The 27,592-nt window shown below is 38.0% G+C and overlaps 1 protein-coding gene across 2 annotated transcripts in view; it reads left to right on the forward strand.

Annotated features, from left to right (window-relative positions):
* The window catches only part of PDE7B (phosphodiesterase 7B), a 455,595-nt gene that overhangs the window by 127,073 nt on the left and 300,930 nt on the right, over positions 1-27,592 (forward strand). The window contains exons 1-2 of one of the 2 annotated variants that reach the window (XM_043962874.1): positions 1,641-1,717; positions 17,885-17,945. In XM_043962874.1, coding sequence (XP_043818809.1) covers positions 17,939-17,945 — 7 coding nt within the window. In that variant the 5' untranslated portion in view covers positions 1,641-1,717; positions 17,885-17,938. Of the gene's footprint in view, positions 1-1,640; positions 1,718-17,884; positions 17,946-27,592 lie in introns of those variants that run through there. The other variant, XM_043962873.1, reaches the window with a different exon arrangement.

Here is a 27,592-nt window from a genome sequence, read left to right on the forward strand (position 1 = left end):
AGTCAACAGCTTTGAAACCTAACCTGTAAAATGTTGTTTTTTTCTTAAGTGTGTGGCATAAATTTGTATTTTATTTGTACTTTTCCTCTTCTGAAAATTTCCATGGAACTTTAAAATGAATAGCAACCTCTGTTTAAAGAAAGAAAGAGAAGAGAAGAGAATTAAAGAATGACTTATTCCTTCCCAAATTCTCCACTACCTGTCAGTTTTCCAGAAAAGCAACAAATATTTCTGTTAGCTTCCACACTAAACACTCTCAACAAAGCTGTTTTTAAAAGCATGAATTGTTCTAGTTTTGATTCAACCCCAAACAGCACATATTGCAAAATGAAGAAAGGCTTTTAAACAGCTAACTTCATTCTGCATAAGACATTTACCTTTTGCCCATTAACAGGAGCAAAATTTATTACCACAGAAAAAGCGTCAAGAAACCACAAATGTGCTCTTGGAAAAAACACTGTAAGTGCCATGAAAGTGAGACCCCACCCTCTCAAGGTGCATGGAGGCCTTCTTCACTGGCAGATGCATCTCAAGAGTGTTATTTGAAAGCCTTTGGAAAATGGAGAGAACTTCAGAAAGTCATTTGTATCCAGGCATTGCCTAAAAGAAAAGGCAATTGCAAATTGGTTAGGAAAAGGAGCTTTCAATTTTTTTTTATTTTAGGAATGGTTCTTACACATTTCCCCAAAGAGAAAATGAAAAGCAAATAACCTTAGTGGTTTTTTTTAATTAAGGATTTTTTTGTCTTTTAGAATTGCTCTAAGACCAACTATTTCTTTTAAAGTAATAAATATTTATATTTATAGTTTTGAGTTCCAATTTTTATCCTTCCTTCCCTCCCTCTCCTCCCCATTCCTTGAGGCAGTAAGCAATGAGATATGGGTTATCCATGTATGATTATGTAAAGCATTACCATGCTAGTCATTTTGAACAAGAAAACTTGAATAAAAGAAAAAAATGAAAGAAAGTGAAAAATAGCATGCTTCAGTCTGTGTTCCATCAATATCAGTTCTTTCTTTGGAGGTAGATAGTATCTTTCATCAATTGTCCTTTGGGATTGTCTTGGATCATTGTATTGTTGAGAATACTTAAGTCATTCACAGTTCTTCATCAAACAATATTGCTATCACTGTGCACAACATTCTTTTGGTTCTTAAGAGCAACTATTTCAATTTCTAGAGTTTGATTTATTCATTTTCTTTGTGTTTCTTCTTTTTTTTTAATTGTTGGAGAAAGGAGCTGCTGAGAAACTCTTACTATCAGAAAGGGATATGAAAGATATGTTGGCTAACTTCCTACTTACAAAGGTGTCAGGCAGGATCAACCAGTTATGGACCTGAGGCATCACCATCCTTGGTTTTTCCTTCCTTCTCCATCTTTCTTCCTTCCTTCCTCCTCTCATTGTTCCCTCTGTTGAGAAAAGTAGTACCCTGTCCCAGGATACAGTGTATCTGTGGTGGTTTGGGAAGCAGAGGAAAAAGTACTATATTTGGCTTCAAACAACTTGGGCCTGCATCCCAGCTTAGCCATTTTGCAAAGTATTCTCTCAAATATACACCTTTCTTTTTCTAGAGACTGCCAACACTCTGGTACACACCCTTATCATCTCACTCCTGGGCTACTATAACAGCCTGATGCTGGGTCTACCTGACTCAAGTCACTTCCCACTCCAATTCACCCTCCATTCAGCCACCAAAGTGATTTTCCAAAAGTGCAGGTATGATAATGTTACCCCTCCCTCTCCTACACTCAATAAACTTCACTGGCTCCTTATTGCTTCCAGGATCAAATACAAAATTTTCTGGCATTCAAAGCCCTGCATAACCTACATCTCTCGCCTTTCCATGTTATTCACCACCATGTATTCTCCCATCCAGTAACATTGGCCACCTTGCTGTTCTGCAATCAAAACATTCCATCTCTTGGCTACAGGCATTTTCTCTGGCTGCCCACACCCCTACCCCAGGCCTGGAATGTTCTTCCTCACCTCTGCTTATTGGCTTCTCTGGTTTCCTTCAATCCCCAGCTAAAATTCCATCTCTTACAAAAAGCCTTTTCCAACCCCTCTTAATTTTATTACTTTTCTTCTTTTAATTATTTCATTTTTATCTTAGATGTACTTTATATATATTTGTTTGCTTGTTGTCTCTTCCTTTAGATTGTAAGCTCCCTGAGGCTAAGAACTAACTTTCCTTTTTTTTTTTTTTTTTGTATCCTCAGCATTTAGCACAGTGTCTGGCAATTAATCAGTAAACATTTATTAAGAACCTACTATGTGTCTAACACATATTGACTGTTTATTGACTGACTGACTTACTACCTTTAGCACTTTGGACAAGTCACATTCCCTCTGTAGATTTTAATTTCCTTATCAGTTAAATGAAGAAGTTGAGCTAAAAAAAACCTTCTAAGGTTCCTTTCCCATCTATCATCTTGTGTCTACATGGGCAAAAGTGAAGCAAAGTCATTTGTCTCAGAAATTTGATTCAGTTAATTCAAGACCTGGTGAGTTGGTAAATATAAGTTCTAATTCTAACTTGACCTCTCATTTGCTCCATGTTCTTAGATAAATCACTTATCTTCTCTGGGCCTCAGTTTCCTCTTTTGCTGAATGGAGACCATACCTTCCCAACATGCACAGTTCTAGTGATGAAATAAAATAACAGAAGCAAGCAGATTTTTAAAAGCTGAAAAATCCCTTACTCCTGTAAAGTATTATTATCAATTTAGACAAATTAGATAACTATAAATGAGGATAGTTCTATATTTAAACTAACAAGGTTTAGGGCATTGATTATCCAGATAGTTGCTTAAACTTTTTCCTCTATGTTGGTTGTGTTGACTCCACTCAAAAAGTTTCCAATGCCAAAGCAATAAAAGTATGAAAGGGAGAGCTGAAATGAAACTCAGAGGAATAAAAAAAGTTAGCATCTTACAAATAACACATTTTCCTCACTCCCACACTAGTTATCTATGTCAGGGCTTCTCAAACCTTTTCCACTTGTGACCCCTTTTCACCCAAGAAATTTTTACACTAAGTATATAAAATACGTATACACTAGGTATATAAAATAGGTATGCATAACCTTTTACTGTTGCCAAATTTTTCCCAACCCCCACATTCAGTTATGCAACCCCATATGGGATGGCCACCCACAGTTTAAGGAGCTTTGGCCTGTGTCTTACTGGTCCTCTATTAAAAGTTCTGATCGGCTTCCTTCCTCTGCTCTCTCCCTGGGACCACTGCTTTGATACTCAGGCAGCCAGAATTTGGTATGCTTCCGTCATCTCATCTGACTTTCCATGATGGCAGATCCTAGAGTCTTCTGTATCCCTGAGCCAAAGTTGCAGCCCCAGCTAATCTCCTCACTTGGGTCATGTCCCATGAGGCCATTCTAGGTCTGGCAGCTAATGGGCTATCAGTGCTTTGGCTTGAGCCAATGCCAGGATTGATGAGAAAAGAGGCTGGAAAGAATCTGGTTACTTTGATGTCTGCAGAGCAATCGGATTCCCTTCTGGGCATTGCATGAAAATCTGTTACCGTCATCAGGTAACTTTATAACACAATGCATTCACAGGACAGGAACTCGTTATGAGATGGGCAGCCACTTCTGTAGCTCCTGTGGCAGTGGGAGAGAAGAGGATCTTTATTCAGAGCAGTGATTCACCCCAACTCCCCTTAGCTTGACTGTTCAGTGAACCTGAGAAGGAAAGGAATGCTGAGGAATGTGTGCTCCCCTAACACTGTAAAAGCTGCCCTCAGATTTCTTCTTTTGTCTGAATTAGAGCATGAGCCATCTCTACAGCTCTCAACACCCACCACAGTGCTCTGAATGATCAGTTACATAATGGTATTTCAGAATCCCAGAGGACTCCTAGCAGCCCCTACTGACCTTGCAGGAAAGAGGGGCTCCAAAAAAAAGGAAGAGAGGCCACCAGAGGAGATCTCCTTATTTTGCAATTCATGAAGGGGAAAGGGCTCCTCCTGAAATTTTCCCTTGTTTGGCCAAGATATGACTATCCAGCGCTCCCTAATATCATTTTACCAAGGAACCAAAAGCACGTTAGAAATTCTTGATTTGTTCCTGTCTAGAAGAGCATAGATGACTTTTTTAAAAAATTAACTCTTTTAAGTCAGAAAGGCATCAATTACTGGAAGAAGTAATTCGCTAAGTATATCTCAGTGAACCCCAAAGGTTTTAAGCACTTAATGCATCACCCAAAAATGGAGCAGTTTACCCCTGGAGATAAGATCAGCCTCAGTGGGTCATTAATCTTCATATTTGTTCCATGATTCACTTATGTGGCATATATTAGTATCTTCGTTTTACAAATGAGAAAAATGAAGCATAAAGAGATCAAATAACATGCTGAAAACACACACACACACACACACACACACACATCTTACTAGGTCAGTGGAGGAGCTAGAAATAAAACCCAGGAGGACTGACTGCAGGCTGTGTGTTTCCAAACACCTATTTGCCAGGATGCCCCCAAATAAATTGCCACTCTCTCCACTGTTCACTTTGTGGAACTGAGCCATCCTGGCCCCTGACCCCTGGTTACTTTCTCTGAGTCCAGTCTTGGGAAAAAAAGGGCTCAGGAAAAATGGAAGTTCAATTTCCTATCTGTCTTTGTGCATAGCAAACAACAAAGATTTGTCAGGTTAAATTAAACTGTAACATTCCTTTTGCCCTTAAATTTCCTAAGGTAGAAAAGCTTCACAGATTGTATACACAGAATGATCATTTTCACTTTTCACAAATTTTGATCCAGAAATTGTTTTCTCATACACTAGAGTTGGTAACTTCCTTTTCAAACTAATTATTCTTGCCAACAAGGGGCTGAGTGCTGTTGTTTCTACACTGTGGAAGGATTACAAAGTACCCATTAAAATCTGGCATCCTCTAAATTCAGCCCTTGCCTTCAGAGGCCCCACCTTAGTTATGGCTCTGGCTACATTCCAGAATTTGACACCTAATTCTGTTGTTTGGGACTCACGCCATATTTTCCCCATAGAAACTATATCATTAGTAATGTTGAAGTTTCTAAACTAACTCACAAAAGTCTGTTTGGTCTATGGCATAACTGAGCTACCTCATGAATAATACTACAAAACTTATTACACTAGAGGTTTTATAATACTAACAATATAATGACAAGTGGCATGTGGCATAATGGCTAAAAACCGGAAATATCTCATTTCTACCTTGGACACATAATTAGCTGTGTTACTTTGAACAATTCACTTAACCTCTCAGTGCAAGTCTAGAACAGTGTGTAAGGCCATAAGTTCCAGAGAATAATAATGATAGCGAACATAAACCACTTTACTAAGCACTTTACAATTATTTTCTCATTTGATCATCAAGACAATCCTAGAAGGGAGGAGCTTTATTATTATCCCCATTTTACAGATGAGGAAACTGAGGCAGGCAAACAGATTAAGTAACTTGTCCAGGGTCACAGAGCTAGTAAATATCTAAGGCCAAATTTACACTCAGGTCTTCCTGACTTCAGGCCCAGCACAATATCTACTACACGACCAAGCTGCCTTCATTGGTAGGGAGGTAATTTTCTCCCCTGAGAGTTCCCTATACCTAGTCCTGGAAGAGACTAGGGGTCAATTAAAGCACAGCACAATTTTCTAAATGCAATCTATCTTTCTGCAACCCTTCTCTTCAATTCTGAGCTAAGTATATCCTCCTTTTTCAGTTTCTTTTCAAAATTTATACCAATAGCTGAGCTTTATGAGCTGTATTTCCTATTGAATATTGTAATCTAGACCCCAGCTTCTTAAACCTATATGGGGTCATGTAGCTGAATGTGGTGGGGGTAGTGAAAAATTTAATAACAATAAAAGGTTTTATATATATATGTATGTGTATATGTATGTATGTATGTATATATATGTATGTATGTATGTATATATATATATATATATATATATATACACTCTCATTATCACAATGAGACCAGGAGAATGCAATATATATACATATTTTATATACCTATATACCCAGAGTTACTTAAAAATTTCTCTGGTGAAAAGGGGTAAAGAGATGAAAAAGTTTAAGGAACCCTGACATAGACAATGAGAATCGTTCACCCCTCAATACCACATCTTCTTGATGCAGCACAGAGGGAGCTACAATATTGAGCCCAAATAGATTAACTCCATTTTCATTAATGGAGAGAGCTGTTCATGGTAGCAGTCTTGATAGTTCTTTTCCATTTTTTTTTTTTTTTGCGGGGCAATGGGGGTTAAGTGACTTGCCCAGGGTCACACAGCTAGTAAGTGTCAAGTGTCTGAGGCCAGATTTGAACTCAGGCACTCCTGAATCCAGGGCCGGTGCTTTATCCACTACACCACCTAGCCGCCCCCCCTTCTTTTCCATTTTTAATCTGTTTGTTTGGGTTTGGGTTTCTTCCTCATATGTGCTCTGCATGATCTGGCTTGAGAATTTCACCAAACTTTTTGTAAACTCTTTGACCCCTCTACCACTTCTCATTCTGTTATGGAACAAAACTTCTCGTGATCTTCCAATATCCACCACCATAATTTTACAAATTAGTTTATTTTGTTTGTATGCAGTGTTTCACTTATCTTGGCAAGGGTATGAAGCATTTGCTGCCTCTAAGGCCATTTCTAGACGTTTTTGGTCAGCCAATCAATGTGTATTTATTAAGCACCTACTATGTGCTAAGCACAGTGTTAGGTACTGCTGCTACATGTACAAATAAACAATGCTTACTTACAAAGAGATTGCATTCTCCTGGTCTCATTGTGATAATGAGAGTGGTTAAACTTTCTTAGGGAAAAATGAGTCATTGCTTATCTGTTCTTTTATCTATTTGTATTTGGGGGAATTAACAGTTTAAAAGGGTTGAGTTGGATTTTTTTTTTACTTGACTACCATTTGGGGCAGGGAGTTATACAGCTATGATTATGTAAAACATTACCATATTTGCCATTTTGTACAAGAAAACTTGATTAAAAGAAAAAAATGAAAGAAAGTGAAAAACAGCATGTTTCAATCTGTTCCATCAATATCCATTCTTTCTTTGGAGGTGGATGGTATGTTTCATCCATAGTCCTTTGGGATTGTCTTGGATCATTGGATTGTTGAGAATATTCAAGTCATTCACAGTTCTTCATCAAACAATATTGCTGTCTCTGTGCGCAATGTTTGCCTGCCATTTTAAATTTTTATTCTTTTTAATTATTCTAACAGTATTGATTTTACTCTATGAAAATAATATTTCATGTTCACAGTATTTATAGGATCAAAGATTTGAAATTGGAAGGAACCCTCTATGTTATCTGGTCAAATCACCTAATTTAACAGAAGAGGAAAGTGACATTTGAAGTAGTTACATTACTTGCCCATAGAGATACAGCTAATAAGTTTCAGGGGCAGAATTTCCTACTTCCCACGTCCAGCACTTTATCCACTATGCCAGATTTTAAGGTTTACAAAGCACTTTTTTTCCTCATAACAATCTTATGAGATAGATAGTACAAGTATTGTTGTCTCCAATTCTTTACTTTCTTGTCTCTGCTTCCTGGCTTCTCTGGTTTTCTTCAAGTATCGGCTAAAATTCCACCTTCTGCAAGAAGCCTTTCATCATCCCATTTAATGCTAGAACTTTCCCTCTGAGATTATCTCCAAATTATCCTAAATATATATATATATATATAATTATACATATGTATATACATATATACATATCTATCTATCTATCTATCTATCTATCTATATCTGTAGAGAGAGAGAGTACATAGTTCTCTGTATATTGTCTCCCCCATCAAATTTAAAAAATGCCTTGAGTACAGGCAGTGCCTTTCTTTGCATTCGCAATGCTTAGCCCAATGCCTGGCACATAGTAGGTGCTTAATAAATGCTTGATTTGTTGACTTGACTTTCCTTTTTTTCCATTTTCTAGCAGCCATAAAAGTTGAGAGAAAAAGTGGGTAGAGGGAATGGTTTAGGATTTTCTTACCTTCGTAGCTCCCTCAAGGGCTCCAGAAAGGATTCTGACTCCAAATAGATAAGGTTACAAGATTGGGGTAGGGAGTAGGGTGAGGATAAATAAAGAGAAGATGGCTCTAGTAACAGCAGCACTTAGGGTAGTGTGTATAATGACTAATACTTCCCAACCTGCAATTCTTGGGACAAACAAATGGCCAACAAAATATAATGTTGAGCTTCATCTCACTTAGCAAAATCTTTCTTTCCTGGGGTAATGGGGAAGAAGGTCAAGGAGAAGTAATCTAAAGATGATTAGGAAGTATTTGGACTTTCAAGGAAATTTCTAGTCAGTACAAAAATATACATCTATTTTTTTCCAAGAGCTCAAAGTATTTTATTTTTTTAAATAATAAACATTTTGGGGGCAGCTAGGTGGTGCAGTGGATAAAGCACCAGCCCTGGATTCAGAAGTACCTGAGTTCAAATTCGGCCTCAGACACTTGACACATACTAGCTGTGTGACCCTGGGCAAGTCACCTAACCCTCATTGATTGACCCACAAAAAAATAATAATAATAAACATTTTTATTTAGAGTTTTGAGTTCCAAATTGTATCCCCCCTGCCCTCCCTCCTCTTCCCTCTCCCTGAGGTAGTAAGCAAGCAGATATGGGTTATACTTGTGCAATTATGTAAAACAATACCATATTAGTCATTTTGATGTACATCTATTTTTTACAATAACATATAAATTGAGGATATATATTTTTCACAATAATCCTAAATACATATGCAAGCTTTCCTACAGAACTGGAATCAGATAGCAAATTAATACTTTCTTAAAGTTCCATTGGGATTACTTGATATGAAGTCAGGTACCCTATTGGTGGGGGGAGGGGAGGAAGAAAGAGAAGAAGAAAGGGGAAAGGGGTGGGAGGGAAAAAGAAAAAGAAAGGACAAAAAGGTTACAAAGAGTAAAAGTTCTGTGTGTGTGTGTGTGTGTGTGTGTGTGTGTGTGTGTGTGTGTGTATATATATACATATACATATACATATACACATTTATATACACATATGTGTGTGTTCTTGCTACTTCCTGTCTAGTCCAGTCACTTGTAATTATGTTTCTTTTTGCTGGAGGTTTGGTTTTGGTTTTGTTTTTTTGCGGGGCAATGAGGGTTAAGTGACTTGCCCAGGGTCACACAGCTAGTAAGTGTCAAGTGTCTGAGGCCAAATTTGAACTCAGGTCCTCCTGAATCCAGGGCTGATGCTTTATCCACTGCACCACCTAGCTGCCCCCCTTGCTAGAGTTTCTAAAAGCACTTTGAAAATCTTGGAGTAATACAAATCAGCTATTATTATTTTGACCATTGTTAAAGGTAGGAGACAAAATTATACCTTACACATTTAGTTCTTTGTTTAATCTGATTTGGAGGAGCAGGTGGCACAGTGGATAGAGCACCAGCCCTGGAGTTAGGAGGACCTGAGTTCAAATCCGACCACAGATACTTAACAGTTGTTAGCTCTGTGACTCTGGGCAAGTCACTTAACCCCAATTGCCTCACACACACACAAAAAATCTGATTGGGAAAGCCATCTCATTTTAAGGGACAATCCAGTTTTGACTTGGGAAGATCTTGTCCTGTTACTAACTCCTTAATACAGGCACATCATGAGCCTTTTTGAAAATCTAGTGTCCTAGCTGGAATTGAGTTAGGAAAAGAGGGACTGGGAAGTGTACATTCTTACTAAATATCTAGATATGGTAACTAAATGGTGCAATGGATAAAGCACTGGACCTGGATTCAGGAGTAACAATTTCAATGTAACCTCAGACACTTACTAGCTATGTAGACCTGGGCAAGTCACTTAACCTCTGCTTGCCTCAGTTTCCTCCTCTATAAAATGAGGATAATAACACCTATTTCCCATCGTTATTGTAAGGATCCAATGAGATATTCATAGAACATCATATACATGCTAGCTATAGACAGAAAAAAAAGCTAATAGGAGCTTCTTAATAGTATGGATTATTTGTTTTGGTGGGTTTTTTTGCAGGGCAATTGGGATTAAGTGACTTGCCCAGGGTCACACAGCTAGTAAGTGTCAAGTGTCTGAGGCCGGATTTGAACTCGGGTCCTCCTGAATCCAGGGCCGGTGCTTAATCCACTGCACTACCTAGCTGACCCCTAGCACTTAACCTTTAGGGGCAGCTGAAATTTTAAAAGATTTCAAATTTCATAGCATTTCTGCTTTGGGGAAAACAAAATTGATACCCCTGTTGCTGACAGGAAGGTCAAATCGCTTTCTCAAAACTTCTGTGTGTGATGCTATGCAGTAAAATAAAGACATCTCCTTCTCCAGATTTATACTCACCATAAAGATACTATGTGGACAGCGCATGTGGATTTCAGCAAAATATTCTTCTGTGTACCCTTCAGTATATTCTTGAGGATAGAACCAATACAATAAATGTAGGCTGCATTGTAGTATAATTGGATTAATAATGGATTAAATTGCTGTGCCTAAGGAATATTGAGATGACATCATTGCCAAAACTAATAACCTTTCCTCAATTCTCATCCTTCCTGACTTTGGCAATGTTTAGCGCTGTTGATTCTCTCTTCTCTTTTGGTTTTCATGACACTGTACTTTCTTAGTTTTCTCTCCTTGTCTGATCTCTCCCTCTCAGACTCCTTTGCTGCATCATCACCTATGTCATGTACCCTAAGGATTTGTCCTTGGACCCACATCACTGAGTTTCTATTGGCACAAAAGAGACTTCTCGTTATATCCTTCCTCAAAAAAAAAAAAAATCCTCTCTTCTGAACCTCACTATTTTTGACAAAGACACCATCATCCTTTTAATTACTCAGATGTAATTCCTTAGTGCTATCCTAGACTCTATGCATAACCTCACCTGACATATTCAATCAGTTTCCAAGTCTCATCAATATGATTTCCTCAATAACTATCACATCTTTCGCCTTCTGTCTACTCACACAGAAACGTAATCCATGCCTTCATTAGCTCTTACCCAGACTATTGAAAAAGTTTCCTAATTATTTCCCTGCCTCAATTCTCTCTCTCCAATCCATATTCCATTTAACTATTGATTAACTGATTAACATAGTCATGAGTGCTTTTCCTAAAGTGAAGGTCTAATCATGTCAACTTTCTTTTCAATAAATTCCTGTTGCCATTCACTTGTTTTTCAGTCGTGTCTGACTCTTTGTGACCCCACTTGAAGTTTTCTTAGCAAAGATACTGGAGTGGTTTGCCATTTCCTTCTCCAGCTTATTTTACAGATGAGGAACTGAGGCAAACAGTTGAGTGACTTGCCCAGGGTCATACAGCTAGTATCTGAAGCTGTATTTGAACTCAAGTCTCTCTGACTCCAGGCCTAGTGCTCTATCCACTGAGCCTCTTAGCTGCCCCCAATAAACTCCAGAGGCTCCCTGTTTTCTCTAAGGTCAACTACAACTCTTTTGTTTTACCTTTCAAGGCCTTTCAACCTGGGCCTATCCTGTCTTTCCAACTTTATGATACACTACTCTCCTCCTCATACTCTTCCACTTACATTACAGCCAAGTCGGCCATCCTACTGTTCCTCACTCTATGTCCAACACTCTATCTCCTGTCTCCATGCCTTTCCTTTGGATGATCCCTATGGCTGGGATGCGCTGCTACTCTATGTCTGCTTCTTGGAATCCCTGGTTTCCTTCAAGCCTTGGCCCAAGTGCTACCTTCTCCATTAGGGTTTTCTTTTTTTTTTTTTTTTGCGGGGCAATGGGGGTTAAGTGACTTGCCCAGGGTTACACAGCTAGAGTCAAGTGTCTGAGTCCAGATTTGAACTCAGGTCCTTCTGAATCCAGGGCCGGTGCTTTATCCACTGCACTACCTAGCCGCCCCCTATTAGGGCTTTCTTAATCTTCCTTCTCCCACACAAGCTGCTAGTGTCCATCTTCAGGTTATCTTAAATGCCTTTTACATAGATTGATGCTTCCACATGTCTTTGTCATTAGAATCTAAATCCTTTGAATGTAAGAGCTGTTTCACTCTTGTGATTGTATCCCTAATACCTAGAACCTAATACGCAGACACATAGTAGGAACACAAGGGAAGGTTTCTAGTGGCACACCAAAAGTTTCTGTCCTTTGACTTCTTGTCTTCAATATTTTCATTAATAATTTTGTTTAATAACATAGATGACACATATATCACACTTGAATATGACCTAAAGTTGGGAGGCCAGGTAGAATATGAATTTGTTGGATAAAAGAAATGGAATCCAAAAAGATATCTACAAATTAGAATAATAGATCAAAGCTAACAATGTTGGAAGGATATGGAAAAATTGGGACACTAATTCATTGTTGGTGGGATTGTAAACTAATCCAACCATTTTGGAGAGCAATCTGGAATTATACCCAAAGGGTTATTAAACTGCCTATATACCTTTTGACCCAGCAATACCACTACTAGGTCTGTTTTCAAAGATGACTACGGAAAAAGAAAAAGAACTTATATGCTCTAAAAAAATTATACCAGCTCTCTTTGTTGTGGCAAAGAACTGGAAGTTGTGAGGATGGCTGGCAATTAGGGAGTAGCTGAACAAGTTGTGGTATGATTGTGATGGAATACTACCGTGCTATAAGAAATAAGTCCAGAAGGGAAAAAGAAAAATAACAAAATGAAACTGTTCATTCAAGGTCTTTGAGATCTTCTCTTCTTGGACTGGTGGGATGTCATCTGGAAAACTGGACTCTGGTTGTCTCTGGACTCACTTCTTTAGCTGTTGAACTGCTGGATTTTCACTAATTCTTAGCATAGCATTGTTAATGATCAAATTAAACAGTGAGAGTTCTTCACAATATAACTCATACTCAAACTTTATATATATATATATATATATATATATATATATATATATATATATATATATCATATTACATTCCCCCCCATTTTGGAGGATTTATACCCATATAATACAGAGTTGAGGCAGTTATATAATCTATAACACTTCTTACGACCATGTGTCTGGATCAAGGCCAAATTTAGTAATGTGTCCATGACACCTGAAAATGTTATGGAAAGGTTAACATACCACATCTCATGGTTTTGAGACATCCAGCAATTGTACTAGGCCACAAGTGGATGGATTCTGACCATGCCATCAGACTGAGTGAAAGAAAAAGAAAACAAGTTAAATTAAACTAGGTGCATGTGTTGGAGCTTCCATGACACCAGGCTATTTTAGGAGGGAGAGAGGAAGAAACTGGATAATGTCCAGCAATTGTGGTCTACATAGTCGCCATCATAAGCAAACCATGGACTTACGCGTACCCGTCTCTCCTCCTGTTGTACATATATTCTCTCCAGGGCCTGCATCAAGCTCATTGTAAGAGCAATTAGTCTCTGAAATGATAAATTTCCATAATTCATAAATCTCATATTAATTTCACCAAAGACAATATGATGGTAAAAATGTGTGTTATGCTGCATAACTGAGGATATACTTGTAATATATACAATAATTCCAAACCAAACCCAGAGTATACCAAGTCACAATGACATATAAATGATAAATGAATGTAAATGATTGATAATATTAGACATTATTACATAATCTTCTTTTAGCAAGTAAACCACATCATCTTGTACATGAATTCTCTATCTAGTATAACAATAACAGATACTTGAAGTGATAATCAATTTATCAAAAAGAAATAAAACTTCAATCAAGCAATAGGTTTCAATAACCCTTTTTTAAAAAACATAATCCTATAAACAAGCTCATCAAACCCATGGTTCTCTCAAAAAAGAAAAATTGTGATAGCTTCTGAGGCCCAATGGCCCCACAGCATATACTTAAAATATCTTTGAAAATTCACTTAGTTTACAAAATTGAGTAAAAAAAAAAAAAAGAAAGAAACAAAAGTCAAAAGCAAAACAAAAGCAAAAACAAAAAAGCAAAAGGTTTGCTAAGTACCCTTTTGTGTTCAAGAGGAAAGTTAAGTATGTGGTAAATTCCAGGCTTTTTCAATGTCTTTCAAAAAACAAAAAAGAAGAATGGTTTTAAAGAACAAGGGTTAAGTAGGGGAAGGGAAAGGGGTGGGGGAGGTAGGCCAGAAAACAAGGCCCTGTGCTTAGGTGTTGTAACAATTGGAATAACGCCACCTCTGGAGACTCACTGTAGAAGAGTTCTGCCCGTGAAGCGAAGGTCTTTGAGGGCAAGACCAGGAGTCTTTTCTTTGGCATCAGGAAGTGACACAGGCTAGTGGGAGGAGGAAGAAAGAGACTGGCGCTAGGTCTCACTCTCTTTCCTGAGGATGCTGGTGGAGAGGGGAGCTAGAAATGCGCTCTCCCTTTAATAGATAGGAATCTAGGCCTTTCTCTCTCTCTTTACCAAATTCTTATTCTCCTTAATAAATGCTTAAAAGTCTAAACTCTTGCTAAAGCTTATAATTTATTGGCGACCACTCATTAGATATTTTAGACAGTTTAGCTAGAATTTTAGCCCTTAACAGTGGTTACCTGTAAAAGGAAAAGCTTGTTAAAGTTAAATTATTATGCTGCTAGAGTTTGGGGTATACCACATCATTTTAACTGGTTCCCCAATTCTCTGCACGCCAAAGTGGCAGGGGTTTCTGAATTGTCATTGATTTTTCTAATGCTGTCATAATGTTCTCTATGGTAGAAAATGTGGAGTTCTTTAGCGTTGACTTTGTACCACAAATTTGCCATAGGGGTTTATTCAACTGATGAATGATTACATTCAGCTGGGGATTCAGGTTCAGGTTTGCTCACTAGGAATTACATTCAGTTGGTTATCCAGGGTCAGGTTTACTCACTAATACTGACCTAGAGGCTCCTGCATCTAACAGACAATCATAATACATGTCCCCAACTTTGAGGGTCACATAAGGTTCGTTACTCTGGGGAGGTGAATGGATTGGTATGGGTTTTATAAAATCGGGGTCTGGGAATATGTAGCTTTCAGTATCTGTTTTCCACTCCTCCCCTTCATCTTGTCAGTCCTGTGCCCCTCTCTGAGGGAGTCCATGGTTACCCTGATTCTGGTTCTGTCCTTCTGTACCTCCCTGATAGGGTTATTCTGATACTGTCTCTCTGTATCCCTCTGAAAAGACTTCTGTTCATTTTGATTCTGCCTATAATAAGGCCTATAATTACCTCGGTTGTTCCCTTTCTGATATAAGTTCCCAGGATTATCCCAGTTTTCCCCCCAAAAAAGTCTTCAAGGCTCTCAGCCACTGCCCTCTTAAATTCTTGTTTTCTAGTCCTACATTCCCTCAACAAGTGTCCTTGTTTATTGCAGTAATCTCTAGGTGGGCCCTTGAGTATCTGCTAAATCTCATCTATCACATTCCATTATCTTGACACAGCATGAAATAATAAAGAACAAAATGAATAGAACCACTAGGGGGTTGATAGCAATTTTCAACTGTCCAGTCTCACTGCCTTGTTGTTTCCTATACTGGAACTAAAATGTCCTGTCTGTTCATTTCTTCTCTCTAATTTCCTTCATAAATATATGTTGCTATTTCTTTAAGTCTGTCAGGGCTCAAACTATTCCAGCCTGGACACTACTTTTTAAAATATTTCTGAATTTCTGGTAAGGACTGGTATACAAAATGAGAGCAAATAATATGGGTGTCTCTAGGGTCTAATGGGTCTAGTCCAGCATATTGCCTGGCATGCTTACACAACCTGTCATAGAATCTATTAGGTCTCTCATCAAGTCTCTGAACTGTATCTATAAATTTTTGCCAGTTATCAGTCTTTCTAGTACAGGATTCCATTGTCTTCAGCAATGTTTCTCTTGCATCTTTCAACATATCAAAATGCCTAGGGTTATTGGGGTCCCAGTCAGGGTCTTGAATAGGCCACCCAATATCAACCTTTCCCGTGGTTTCTAGGCTGTTTCCCACAGTTATTATATCTGCTCTTTCCCCTGGGGACAATATTGTTTCCATAAGGTCAGTAACATATTCCAAGTGGGCTGATATGCTCTAAAAATTGTCCTAAACTGGCTGATAACTGCTGTGGGATTCTCATCTAATTTGGGAGTACTTTGTCTCCATGAAACCAAATCCTTGGGTACAAAAGGTGTGTATTGTCTGAGCTTATGTATAGTACCTTTTTGATCATGGGTGAGGATTTCTTGAAGGGGAAAAACCAAGAGAACATTGCATATGGTAATAGTTATTTTGACTATTACAAATATCCAAATTAACAGACATATGAAGGAAGATGCTATCTGAATCCAGAGAAAGAACTGATAAATAAAAGTGTGTATAGAATGATTTTACATATTTATACATATTTGTGTGGAATGGTAGCCATCTCTAGGGTGGGGGAGAGACAGAAAGCATCTCAGATGAAATTAACTGAACCATAAGCCAAGAAAGACGAAAGAACGGAAGGAGAGCATCATATTGTATCACTCCCCTGAGGGGAAAGAAAAAGGGTAATGGGGAGTAATGCTGGGCAAGGTAGTTTTTTTTTCTCATTACCAAGTATCCCAAGACATCATGATCATGGGGTTAGTGAGGGGAGGCAGTATGCATGGGATATGTGGATGAGGTTGGCATAAATTAAATATTTGTCATTCCCTTAGTGCCCCTCTTCAAAACATTTAATAAGTGCTATGTAATTAGTGAGTTAAAATTCATGATTCATGATGACAAATAAAAGTACTACTATTGACATGACTTAGTAGATGTCCCCCGACTCCTCAAGAGTCCTCTCTTTCCTTAGAATCTCACTGTACATATTGTCAGTGAGACCAGTGCTACTCATGTGGCTTTTTTGGTAATTTTGGAGACTTGGTTGTAGTTCTGTGAGGTTTTCTTTTTGAATATGCCATATGTTGGAGGAGATCCAAAATTGAATGAAATTAATACCAAACCATTGAGTCTTCCAAGTAGGCTGCACATCTTCCATTAAAATGAAAAGCATTTGATTCAGCTCACTGCTTGTCTGACCATGACCCCTCAGGGTAACTTACAGAATTAGCTCTGTGCAGGTAGCAAGAGGAGCTCCTAGACTAATTTGTTCTTGTTGAATTAAAAAAAATATTCCTAGTTTACCCATCCCACAGGTTTTATTTACTCCCTGGATGGGCTTTGACTATGACCTAAGGGCCTACACTCAAATAGTCAATGAAAATAAGGAGAATAGAAGCTATCATAGAAATCATGATCATTTTGCATGGAGAACAAGCAAAATCTATAATAGTGCCCTTATTCTTCTCACCAGAGTACTGCACTTGTATACAGACAATATGATTCCAAATCCTTCCTTGGAAAGTTACTACCAATATGGCCTCAGGTGCATCACTTAGCCTTTATGGATCTCAGTTTGTTCATCTGTAAAATGGGGGAAATAATAGCACCTACCTCACAGGATCACTGTGAGAACCAAATAAGATAATAAATATAACGCACTTGGCAAATCTTAAACTGCTACAAAAAGGTGTTGTTGTCGTTGTTATTATGAGATACGTAACCATGGGCCATTCAGTCAACAAGCGACACACAGATCATTCACAGGTTTGATTTCCTATCTATAAAGTGGGAATAAAAATACTTGCCCCGGGCAGCTAGGTGGCACAGTGGATAGAGCACCAGCCCTAGAGTCAGGAGTACCTGGGTTCAAATCCGGCCTCAGACACTTAACAGTTACTAGCTGTGTGACCCTGGGCAAGTCACTTAACCCCAATTGCCTCACTAAAAAAAAAAAAATACTTGCCCTACCTACCTCACAGAGCTGTTGTGAGAAAAGCACTTTGCTAACCTTACAAGTTTATGTAAGTGTCAGGTATTATTGTTTTGGAAACACTGCTATTGAATCCTGAATTAAATGTGATCATCATCTTTCTCTTTCAGAGGTGTGGCGAAATCTCGTTTGATAACCCTGATCAGAATGCCAAATGTGTTTGCATGCTAGGTAAGATGTCTCTTTTCCTCGAGCGGTTGATGAAGCATGCATGTGCTATACTTCTTTCATTGTGCCCACAGGCAATTGGAAAAGGAATGTTCATGTGTCCAGCCAAGTAAGAGCAATTGGTCTCCAGTAGTAAACAGATAGGTGAATCATTTCATGATGAATGTGGAGGTCTGTTATGAAACATGCTTTCCATACTTGTGTACTTTGATGGATCTGGGTTTTCTTCAGTGTTGGTCATACCAGTATTTTCCAAGTTGTGGAACATGACAAACTTAGAAGGATAAACACTATATAATCATTGAGGAACCACTTGTTCTAGTACTTGAAGGAGACAGACTACAACTTATTCTTTAATTATAGGAAGAGGGACTGACCTATGAATTCATTGACACAGGGGAATGTTAGATGAGGAAATTCTCTGCCAATGAAGGTCCAAGCCTTCTTTGTAATTTAATTACTTTAAAAATAGTTAACAATTTAATTTCTCATTCAATCAAATAGCATTTGTCAAGCATTAACTTTAACCCTACACTGGATGTTTGTTATTGTTGTTGTTGGAGGTGTTGGGGGTGCTATCTTGGCAAGTGACATGAGCAAAAAACATCATCTTTACAGTTAACAAGTCACAGTTTAAAGGCAAGATTAGTTACATATTATTGTTTCCCATTCTAGTGCATATCCCTGAATTACAAAGTCATCCCTTGGGAGAAATGCATAACTAAGTAAATCTGTTCTAAATTTTGAAGACAGCTAGCAATTACTACATATTGCATTTGCAACTGCACATTAGGAGTGTTGTAATGAATAAGTCTTGGCTTTTCTGTAATGGCTTCTTCAAAGCATTTTGCACACATTAACTCATTAATATTCATAAAGTGCTTTTAGGAAAGGAAGTACTTCTTATTCCCCTCCCATATTGTAGATTAGAAAGCTAGGGCAGTGAGGTTAAGTGTTTTATTAATTCTGAAGAGTGAATAATTGTCAAAACTGTGATTAAAATTCTCACTGTCTTATGTCTAGGCTTATTTGTAAACCACTAGACTATATCCAGTCAACTCTTAGTTATCTGTAGTAAGAAGATAACACAGAGAAACAGAAAACACACACACACAAATCTTAAATTGCTTTCTAACCCAAAACTTCATTTACCATTGCTTGGCCATTTCTTCTATTGAAATAGCCTCAACAAATTGACCTTTGTGCAGATGATTCTTAAACCTAAATCTATAGTCCCGATCATTTTCCTCGCCTCTGTTTCAGGTGTCCAATTGTCTACCAATATCTCTACCTGGGCACCAGCCATTACCCCAAACTTAAGATAGAGACTGGACCCATGTTATCATTGGAATAGGGAACTCCCAGGTGAGAAAAATCCCTCTACCAATGCAGGTTAGCACCATCTCTAGTCTCAAAAAGTTAGCTAAAGGGATTTGCTTAGGGACAAGCAATAGAACTTGAACGCAGGTTTTCCTGGCTATCTGCTATACCTTACTGCTTCATTCTTCAAACTTAACATGTTCCAAACTGAACTTACTCTCTTTTCCCCTAAATCTTCTTCCTCTTACTTATTTACCTATTGCTTTTATCCTTGGTTTCATCTTTGATTCTTTATTCTCTCTCATCTCCTGAAGTCAGTTTCCAAATGTTATTGATTTTTCTCCAAAAACGACCGTAGACTATAGTTTCTCCTCTCTACTTCCATTGCCACTGCCTTAGTGCAGTGCTCTCATTTCTACCAGACTGAATTATTAGAGTAGCAACCCAACCAGACTGGCTCTACTGGTCTTAGTCCCCTCCAATCTATACGTCCTATTACTGCCAGATTACTTTTTGAATCATAGGAAGTTGAAATGACAGGGATTAGGCCCAAGACTGAAGGCACTTCACAGTCTTCCAGATTTGTCTCATACTGGTTCCCTTCACATACTTTTTTTCCTGCCAAAATCAGCTATTTACCATCATCTCTTGGTATAAATCCTGTCCTCTTCTGATTCTATGCCTTTGTTCATTACATCTCCTATGCCTAGAGTATCCTCTCCCTGTGGTCTTTTATTGTTGTTATTCTTGTTGTTGAATTGCTTCTAAATCTTTGTGACCCAATGTGGGGTTTTCTTGGCAAAGATACTAGTTTGACATTTTCTTCTCCAACTCATTTGACAAATGAAGAAACTGAGGTAAACAGAGTTAAGTGACTTTCCCAGGGTCACACAGCTAGTAAGTATCTGATATCAGATTTGAACATGGGTCCTCTTGACTACAGGGCCAGCTCTCTACCCACAGCACCACCGAGATGTCCTCTAGCCACCTCTATTAGTTGAATTCCTACAATTTTCTAAGACCCCACTCCAATGTTATCTTCTCCATGAAATCATCCCTGAGCATCCCAATATCAAATGATCTTTTCTTTTTTCAGACTCAGTACTTTGTGTGCTCTCTTCTGCTTGCTAAATTTTAAGTTCTGGGCAGACAAATTTATCTGGATCTTATCTGTCTACAATTTCTTCAGGAAAGCATCCTGCTTGTATAGAGTGCAGGGTCTTGGAACCGGAAAGACCTGCATTTGAATCCTGCCTCAGATGTTTATTAGCTACCTGAGCCTAAACACATCAGTCTTGGGGGCAGCTAGGTGGCACAGTGGATAAAACATTGGCCCTGGATTCAGGACGACCTGAGTTCAAATCTGGATTCAGATACTTGACACTTACTAGCTGTGTGACCTTGGGCAAGTCACTTAACCCTCATTGCCCCCCCCCAAAATAAAAATTTTTTAAATTAAAAAAATTAAAAACACATCAGTCTGTTTGAAGCTCAGTTTTCTCTTCTGTAAAATACAGGGTGGGCCAAAAGTCACAAAGTCATGAAAGGGTTTCAATATTTAATAACTCCTTTATTTTTTGTTTCCTAATTTATAATACTGTAACATCATATATAGTATATATAGGAAATAAATAAATATATAGGAAACAAAGAAAAAATAATTTTCAAAAAGTTATTAAAACATCAGAACGCTTCATGATTTTTGGCCCACCCTATAGAAATAATTATAGTCCCTTATTCACTTGGTTTTTGTGGGGATAAAATGAGATAATGTAATGTGCTTTATAAATTTTGAAGTTCTTTAAAATATTAGTTACAATATTTACTACCTAAATAATCTATGAATTTATCAGCTCCCCCAATGAAACGAGATTGAAATCCATTTTATTACCTAATAGAAACTACCAAGATATTCTAAGGTTACGATATTTGCCCAGTCTGTGTGTGTGTATATTTTAAAGTATATTTAGTCTATAATCAATATAGATCAAATGCAAAATCACCCAATTAAACTCAAATCAATTAATTATTACAGAATTTAGACAATGCACAGATGCCAACACTATACTATATGGTGCAGAGTTGTGGCATGTAACAGTATAAACAGTTCACATTATAACATTAAAATCAGAGGAAAGAGAAAAGCACATTGGACCATGGGTAGGAAGTAGCTAATAAGTATCTAAGGAAAGATTGGAACCTAGGTCCTGACTTGAAGTATAGCATTCTATATAGTAAGGTCCATTAATTCTAGAATAAGAATAAGAATAATGAAAACTAATTTTTTTAGTGAAGCAAAAGGCTTCACTCATAAAAAGTCTAATGAGATAGCTAGCACAAATATCATTCTCTCTATTTCATAAATAAGAAAATAGAGAATCTCAGATAAATAATAACAGTATCTGGCATTTATACAAAGCTTTGGGATTTCCAAAGCATTTTACAACTATTTTAAGTGACTTGTCCAAGGTCACAGAGGTACTAAATGATGAAGCCAGGACATGAACACAGGTTTTCTAACTTAACTGCTTAGTATAATGTTCTTTTCCTTACACCATGGAAACACATTTGTATTTGTTGAATTGAATTGAATTCTTCATTAAGTTTTTAGCTGCAGTTTGAATGAGGAGCAAAATAATTAATTTTAAATCATTTCCTTTCCTTTTGGCATAACAGATTTATAACATAAGAAATTTAGTAGCCATTTAAACAACCCCCAACCAGGGAGAAAGATGAAAATTGGGGGGGGGGGGAGTGGAGATCAATGGATTTCCAGGAATAACACAATTCAGAACAACTCCCTATTGAACAGCCAAGAGCTGATTGTAGTTTTAAAAGCTTCTCCTGTCATCCACCTATATAGTAGGGGTGTGTGTGGGGGGGGGGGAGGGGGAGGCTGGATTTGAAGTAAAGGGACCTGGATTCAAATCCTGGTTCTAAATCACTTAACTTCTTGGGGTCTCAGTTTCCTCAACTGTAAAATGAGAGAGCTGAACTAGTTGACCATGGAGGTCCATTCCATCTCTAAAACCATGATCCCTCTGACCAAATTTGATATTACCCAGGTTCTTGTGGACCTTATTTAGGTAGCAAGGACTTGTAGACAGGTAGAACTATCAGGCAGCTATAGTCTTTAATGATTGGTCGACTATGTATAATTGATTTCAACTATATTTTAAGTAGGATGAATTATTTCGGTTCTATGTTCTAAGTCCCATGTTTCCCAATGGATCAAGACTCATGTAGAAATAAAGCGGACTATTGCTTATTTATTGATGCCTTTTGTCTTTACAGAACTGTCATTAGCTTCTCTTAGATGAACCTCTTCTTCCCCTTCCCCTTCCCCTTCTTCTTCTTCTTCTTCTTCTTCTTCTTCTTCTTCTTCCTCTTCCTCTTCCTCTTCCTCTTCTTCTTCTTCTTCTTCTTCTTCTTCTTCTTCTTCTTCTTCTTCTTCTTCTTCTTCTTCTTCTTCTTCTTCTTCTTCTTCTTCTTCTTCTTCTTCTTCTTCTTCTTCTTCTGGGGCAATGAGGGTTAAGTGACTTGCCCAGGATCAAGGGAGACTCTTCTTTAAAGGAGAGGCAGTATGGTGTAACAGAGAGAGCTTTGGCTCTAGATATATGTCATGGATTCAAACCCTTCCTCAGGTGCTTATTTCTTAAGTAACCATTGGTAAGTCATTTAATCTCCTTGGCCCTCCAATTCCTCATCTGTAAAATGATGGGACTGAACTAATGAATTCTGAGATCCCTTGCATTTTTAAATCAATGATCCTCTAGGTGGTCCACTCACCTGCCATATTGCCTAAGATGCCTTCTTTAGAGTAATTAGAGAATTTCCTCTTTTTTTTTAAATGCAAAGGACCCCAAGAGAACTAAGGACTTAGGTTGGCTATTAGTCATTAACACTTTTGTAAAATTTATACACATGTAGAAGCAGCTCGGGTAATATGATAAAGAGTTGCCCTTGGAATCAGGAAGCCTTGATTCCAAGAACAAGTCCCACCTCTGATACCCTAAGACCCTAGATAAGTCATTTAACACTTCAGTACACCCCCCCCACCACCACCACCACCAGGTGCCTTTCTGCATTGGTAGAAATAAGTTCCTCACTGGTGTGTCAAGATAATGGAATGTGATAGATGAGATTTAGCAGATACTCAGGGGCCCACCTGGAGACTGAGTTAAACTGATTGAATTGGATAAGGCAACTGACTGTTGACTGCTTACTAGATTGTAAGCACATCTGGCTGGTACTTAAGGGTACTTAAGAAAGTAATTGTTCTCAGAAGCTAAAAACTTTGAACTTGGACCACCTTTGGGTCCAGTGAACCAATGAATTTGAATGACACTAGCCATTCAGCTTAAAGAACCTTCCATTTCTGGGAGGGGAACATGAAGCAGGAAGCAGACGCTGGAGAGAGGCTTCTAGTGCTTTTTGGTGAGAGAGATCAGTGTGGTGGCAGACTTCAGAAAGGGGAGCTTAGGAAGATTAGGATTGCCAGGTTATAGAAAATCTGTTTTCAATCTTTCTCTTTCTTTTACTATCTTTCAATAAACCCTTAAAAACCTAAACTCATTTATCAGTGATTTTTAGTCAGTTTCCATCCAAAACTGGGGGGACAGATTAAAATCCACATTTAGAATTTTAAATAACACACTAGGAATTCCCTATCCCCAGTTAAATCAAAGATCAATACAAAAAAATAAAATGGATTTGTCTAATTTTTCCTTGTCCTCAGCTAGCCAGGATCTAAACACTGAGAAAACAAGAGTTTGTATGGAGCCCAGGGAGGGGAAAGGGAGAAGATAAAGCTCCTTTGGAATGTAGAGCACATCTAGTAGAAGACCACCTGGGTGGGAAGGAGGAACACTAAATCTCTGTCTTTGAACTTTCAGGTAGGGAAGCAAGTATTTACTGAGTGTCCAAAGAGTATTATACAGTGATGTACTGAGAGCTTGGGTTGCTTCTTACGTGCTCAAAGCAGCCTATGCTATCAGAGTTTATAGTCTAAAAGAGCTCATTTCTACCTGTGCTCCTGAGAAGATGTCTGTGTATGGAACTTAAGGTGAACACGTACAAGGTCTTTGTATGATAAGAAGGGCAGAAACAAATTGTGTTTCATATAAAAGCATGCAAATGCACAAAATATTCCATTAGCATAGCTCAAATTTATGTAGCATTTTTACAGTTAACAAGATGCTTTCCTAGCAATACCGAATTAAGAAAATCGTAACTAGAATGCAAGTTCAGTTATTGTAATCTTCAGGATAGAAAATGTTGAGATTTTGTCTTGATATCCCCAGCACCTAGCACATTTCCTGTCACTTAGTAGGCACTTTATCAATGCTTGTTGAATTGAATAACCTTGTGAAATAAGTTGTATAAGTGTGAGGTTTTGTTGTAGTTGTTTAATCCGTATCTTTCCAGAAAAATGATATCTCTATAAGAGGTTCCATGTGGAAATGCTTTTTGGCGATACATATCTACAACTAAGAGTTCCTAGAGAGCTTCCTAAGGGCTTGGAGGTGGGAAGGAAGAGAAGGTCAGAGGACACTGTGAGGTTACTAACTCTCCCTGGGTCCCACAGCTAGGGCTTCAACCTAGGTCTTGACTCAAACATCAGCTGTGATCACTCACACCATGGCGTATTACTATTCTGTTTTAGGAAGTTGAAACTGGAGCCTAGAAAATTTCAGTGATTTGCCCAGGTTTACATAGCTTGTAAGAGTCGGAGACAGAATACAAACACAAGTTTTCAAGGATTTTTGACTTCAAAAACTTTTTCCACTATCCCTTGCCCCCTAGAGAAAAAAAAAATTCTCAATTAACAGGCTTAAAGAATTTGTGATAATTGCACATGTATAACCTATATCTGATTGTTTGCTGCTTAAGGGAGGGGGGAGGGGAGGAAGGGAAGGAAGGATATAATTTGGAACTCAAAATTCAAATAAAAATGTTTATTACCAAAAAAAAGTGACTTCACCACAGCCATTCAGGATTTGAACTCAGGTCCTCCTGAATCCAGGGCCAGTGCTTTATCCACTGCGCCACCCAGCTGCCCCCACTACTAAGAAGCAGTTAAGAGCCATTTTGCGAGCTATGGGGTTCTGTAGACAGTGGATCCCTTCTTTCGGGAGCTCACTAAACCCCTGATATCCTTAACAAAAAATAATTTTCCAGGGCCTGCATCGTGGAGTTGAACCATCTCCATTAAGCTCATTGTAAGAGCAATTAGTCTCTGAAATGATGTTTCCATAATTCATAAATCTCATATTAATTGCACCAGACAATATGATGGTAAAACTGCATGTTATGTTGCATATCTGAGGATATACTTGTAATATATACAATAATTCCAAACCATACCCAGAGTATACATAGTCACAATGACATATAAATGATAAATGAATGCAAATGGCTGATAATAGTACACATTACATAATCTTCTTTTACCAAGTAAACCATATCATCTTATACATGAATTCTCTATCTAGTATGACAATAACAGATACTTGAAGTGATAATCAATTTATCAAAAAGAAATAAACCCTCAGTCAGCAAGACTTAATATTCAATATGTTCATTGATAAACCAAGCAATAGGGTTCAATAACCCCCTTTTTTAAAAAACATAATCCCATAAATAAACTCATTAAACCCATGGTTCTCTTTTTTTTTAAATTGTGATAGCTACAGCTTCTGAGGCCCAATGGCCCCACCTATATCCTCAGCCCAGTCAAAGTAATAGATTTTTGACGTCTACAAAGCTATAAATTTAAGTATCATAACTCTGAGGTCCATATAGTTCTACCACACTAAAATCACTCTGATAAACCCCTGCCAAGTGGATAAATCTTCTTGACACTAAACAGAGAACTCCAAGTTGATAGAAATAGCATTAACCAAGGACAAATAAACCTCTCAGAGCCTATAAAGAATAACAATGATTCTGTACCCATGGATATTTAACTTAGTGTTTATTTACCCTTAATTATGCTATGTTTTCTTGTTGCTATCAATTTTCTATAAGTTTGATAAAAAATAATTCATCTCACAAACAGAACATCAATAAGAATCAAATAACCAGGGAGCAGCTAGGTGGCACAGTGGATAAAGCACCTGCCCTGGATTCAGGAGGACCTGAGTTCAAATCTAGCCTCAAACACTTGACACTTACTAGCCCTGTCACTCTGGGCAAGTCACTTAACATTCAACGCCCTGCCTCCCCCCCCAAAAAAAGAATCAAAGAACCATGATATCTCTGAGTTGGAAGGGTGTCAGAAGTTATTTTATCCAGCTTGTAGCCGAATGGGAATCTTATCTACCACATTCCCCTCAGGGTGCTCCACTTGCCCCTGCAAGGCAATCCATTCTGCTTTTGGACAATACTAATTGTCAGGAAGTTTTTCCTTATGTCAGTCCTAAATCTGCCTCTCTTCAATGACCACTTAATGCTCCTATTTCTCCAGGGAGGTAAGGAAGTCAGAATGGGAAGGCTTCAGAACAAAAATAAAATAGGTTTAATTCCACTGTAGACATGACAACTAGGGTGTGCTGGAGCCAGATGGATCCAGCTTGTGAGAGCCAATTGTGAAATTTTTAGTGTGAGCCTTTACAGCCCAGAAATCAACAAACATGCAAATCCGGGATTATTTTTTTTTGTTTAGTTGATTATTGATTTGTAGACTTAATAAAGTGATGGAGAAAATGTTTAAAATATAGACTAAACTTAAAAGGTTTGGAGTTTTTTTGGGAGAGCTGCTAATGTTAGCCCTTCAGTACTTGTTGCTATAGCTATCATATCCCACCCCCACCTCCAGGTCTTATTTTCTCCAGACAAAAGTTATATAAATCCTTTCATTCCATGGTTTTGAGTTGCCTCACCATCCCTAAATCCTTTTTTTTTTTTTTGGATCCGCTCATTTGTGGTTATCTTTTATGTGGCATTATAGGGTTTACCAAGCACTTTACATTTCTTATTCTCATTTGACCCTTTTAACAGCCCTCTGTGGTAGGTGTTACTACCCCCATTTTACAGATGAGGGAACTGAAGGTGAGAGATGTTAAGTAACTTGCCCAGGGTTACAGAACTAAGTGTTTGACTCGGGTCCTCCTGGATCCAAGCTCAGCACTCTATCTACTGCATTACTTATCCAGGGTTCTTTATAAAATGTGGCGCCCATATTTCTAAAAATGAGGACCGCAATTCTCCATATATGGTGTGAACTCGTTCTACTTCCACTAGTATAGACTTCGATTACGTTGGCTTTGCTGACTTCTAGGTCACACCGTCAGCTTACGTTGGGCTTGCAATATCAGAAACATTTACTT

Source organism: Dromiciops gliroides, chromosome 4 (assembly GCF_019393635.1).
Source record: "Dromiciops gliroides isolate mDroGli1 chromosome 4, mDroGli1.pri, whole genome shotgun sequence".
Lineage (NCBI taxonomy): Eukaryota > Metazoa > Chordata > Mammalia > Microbiotheria > Microbiotheriidae > Dromiciops > Dromiciops gliroides.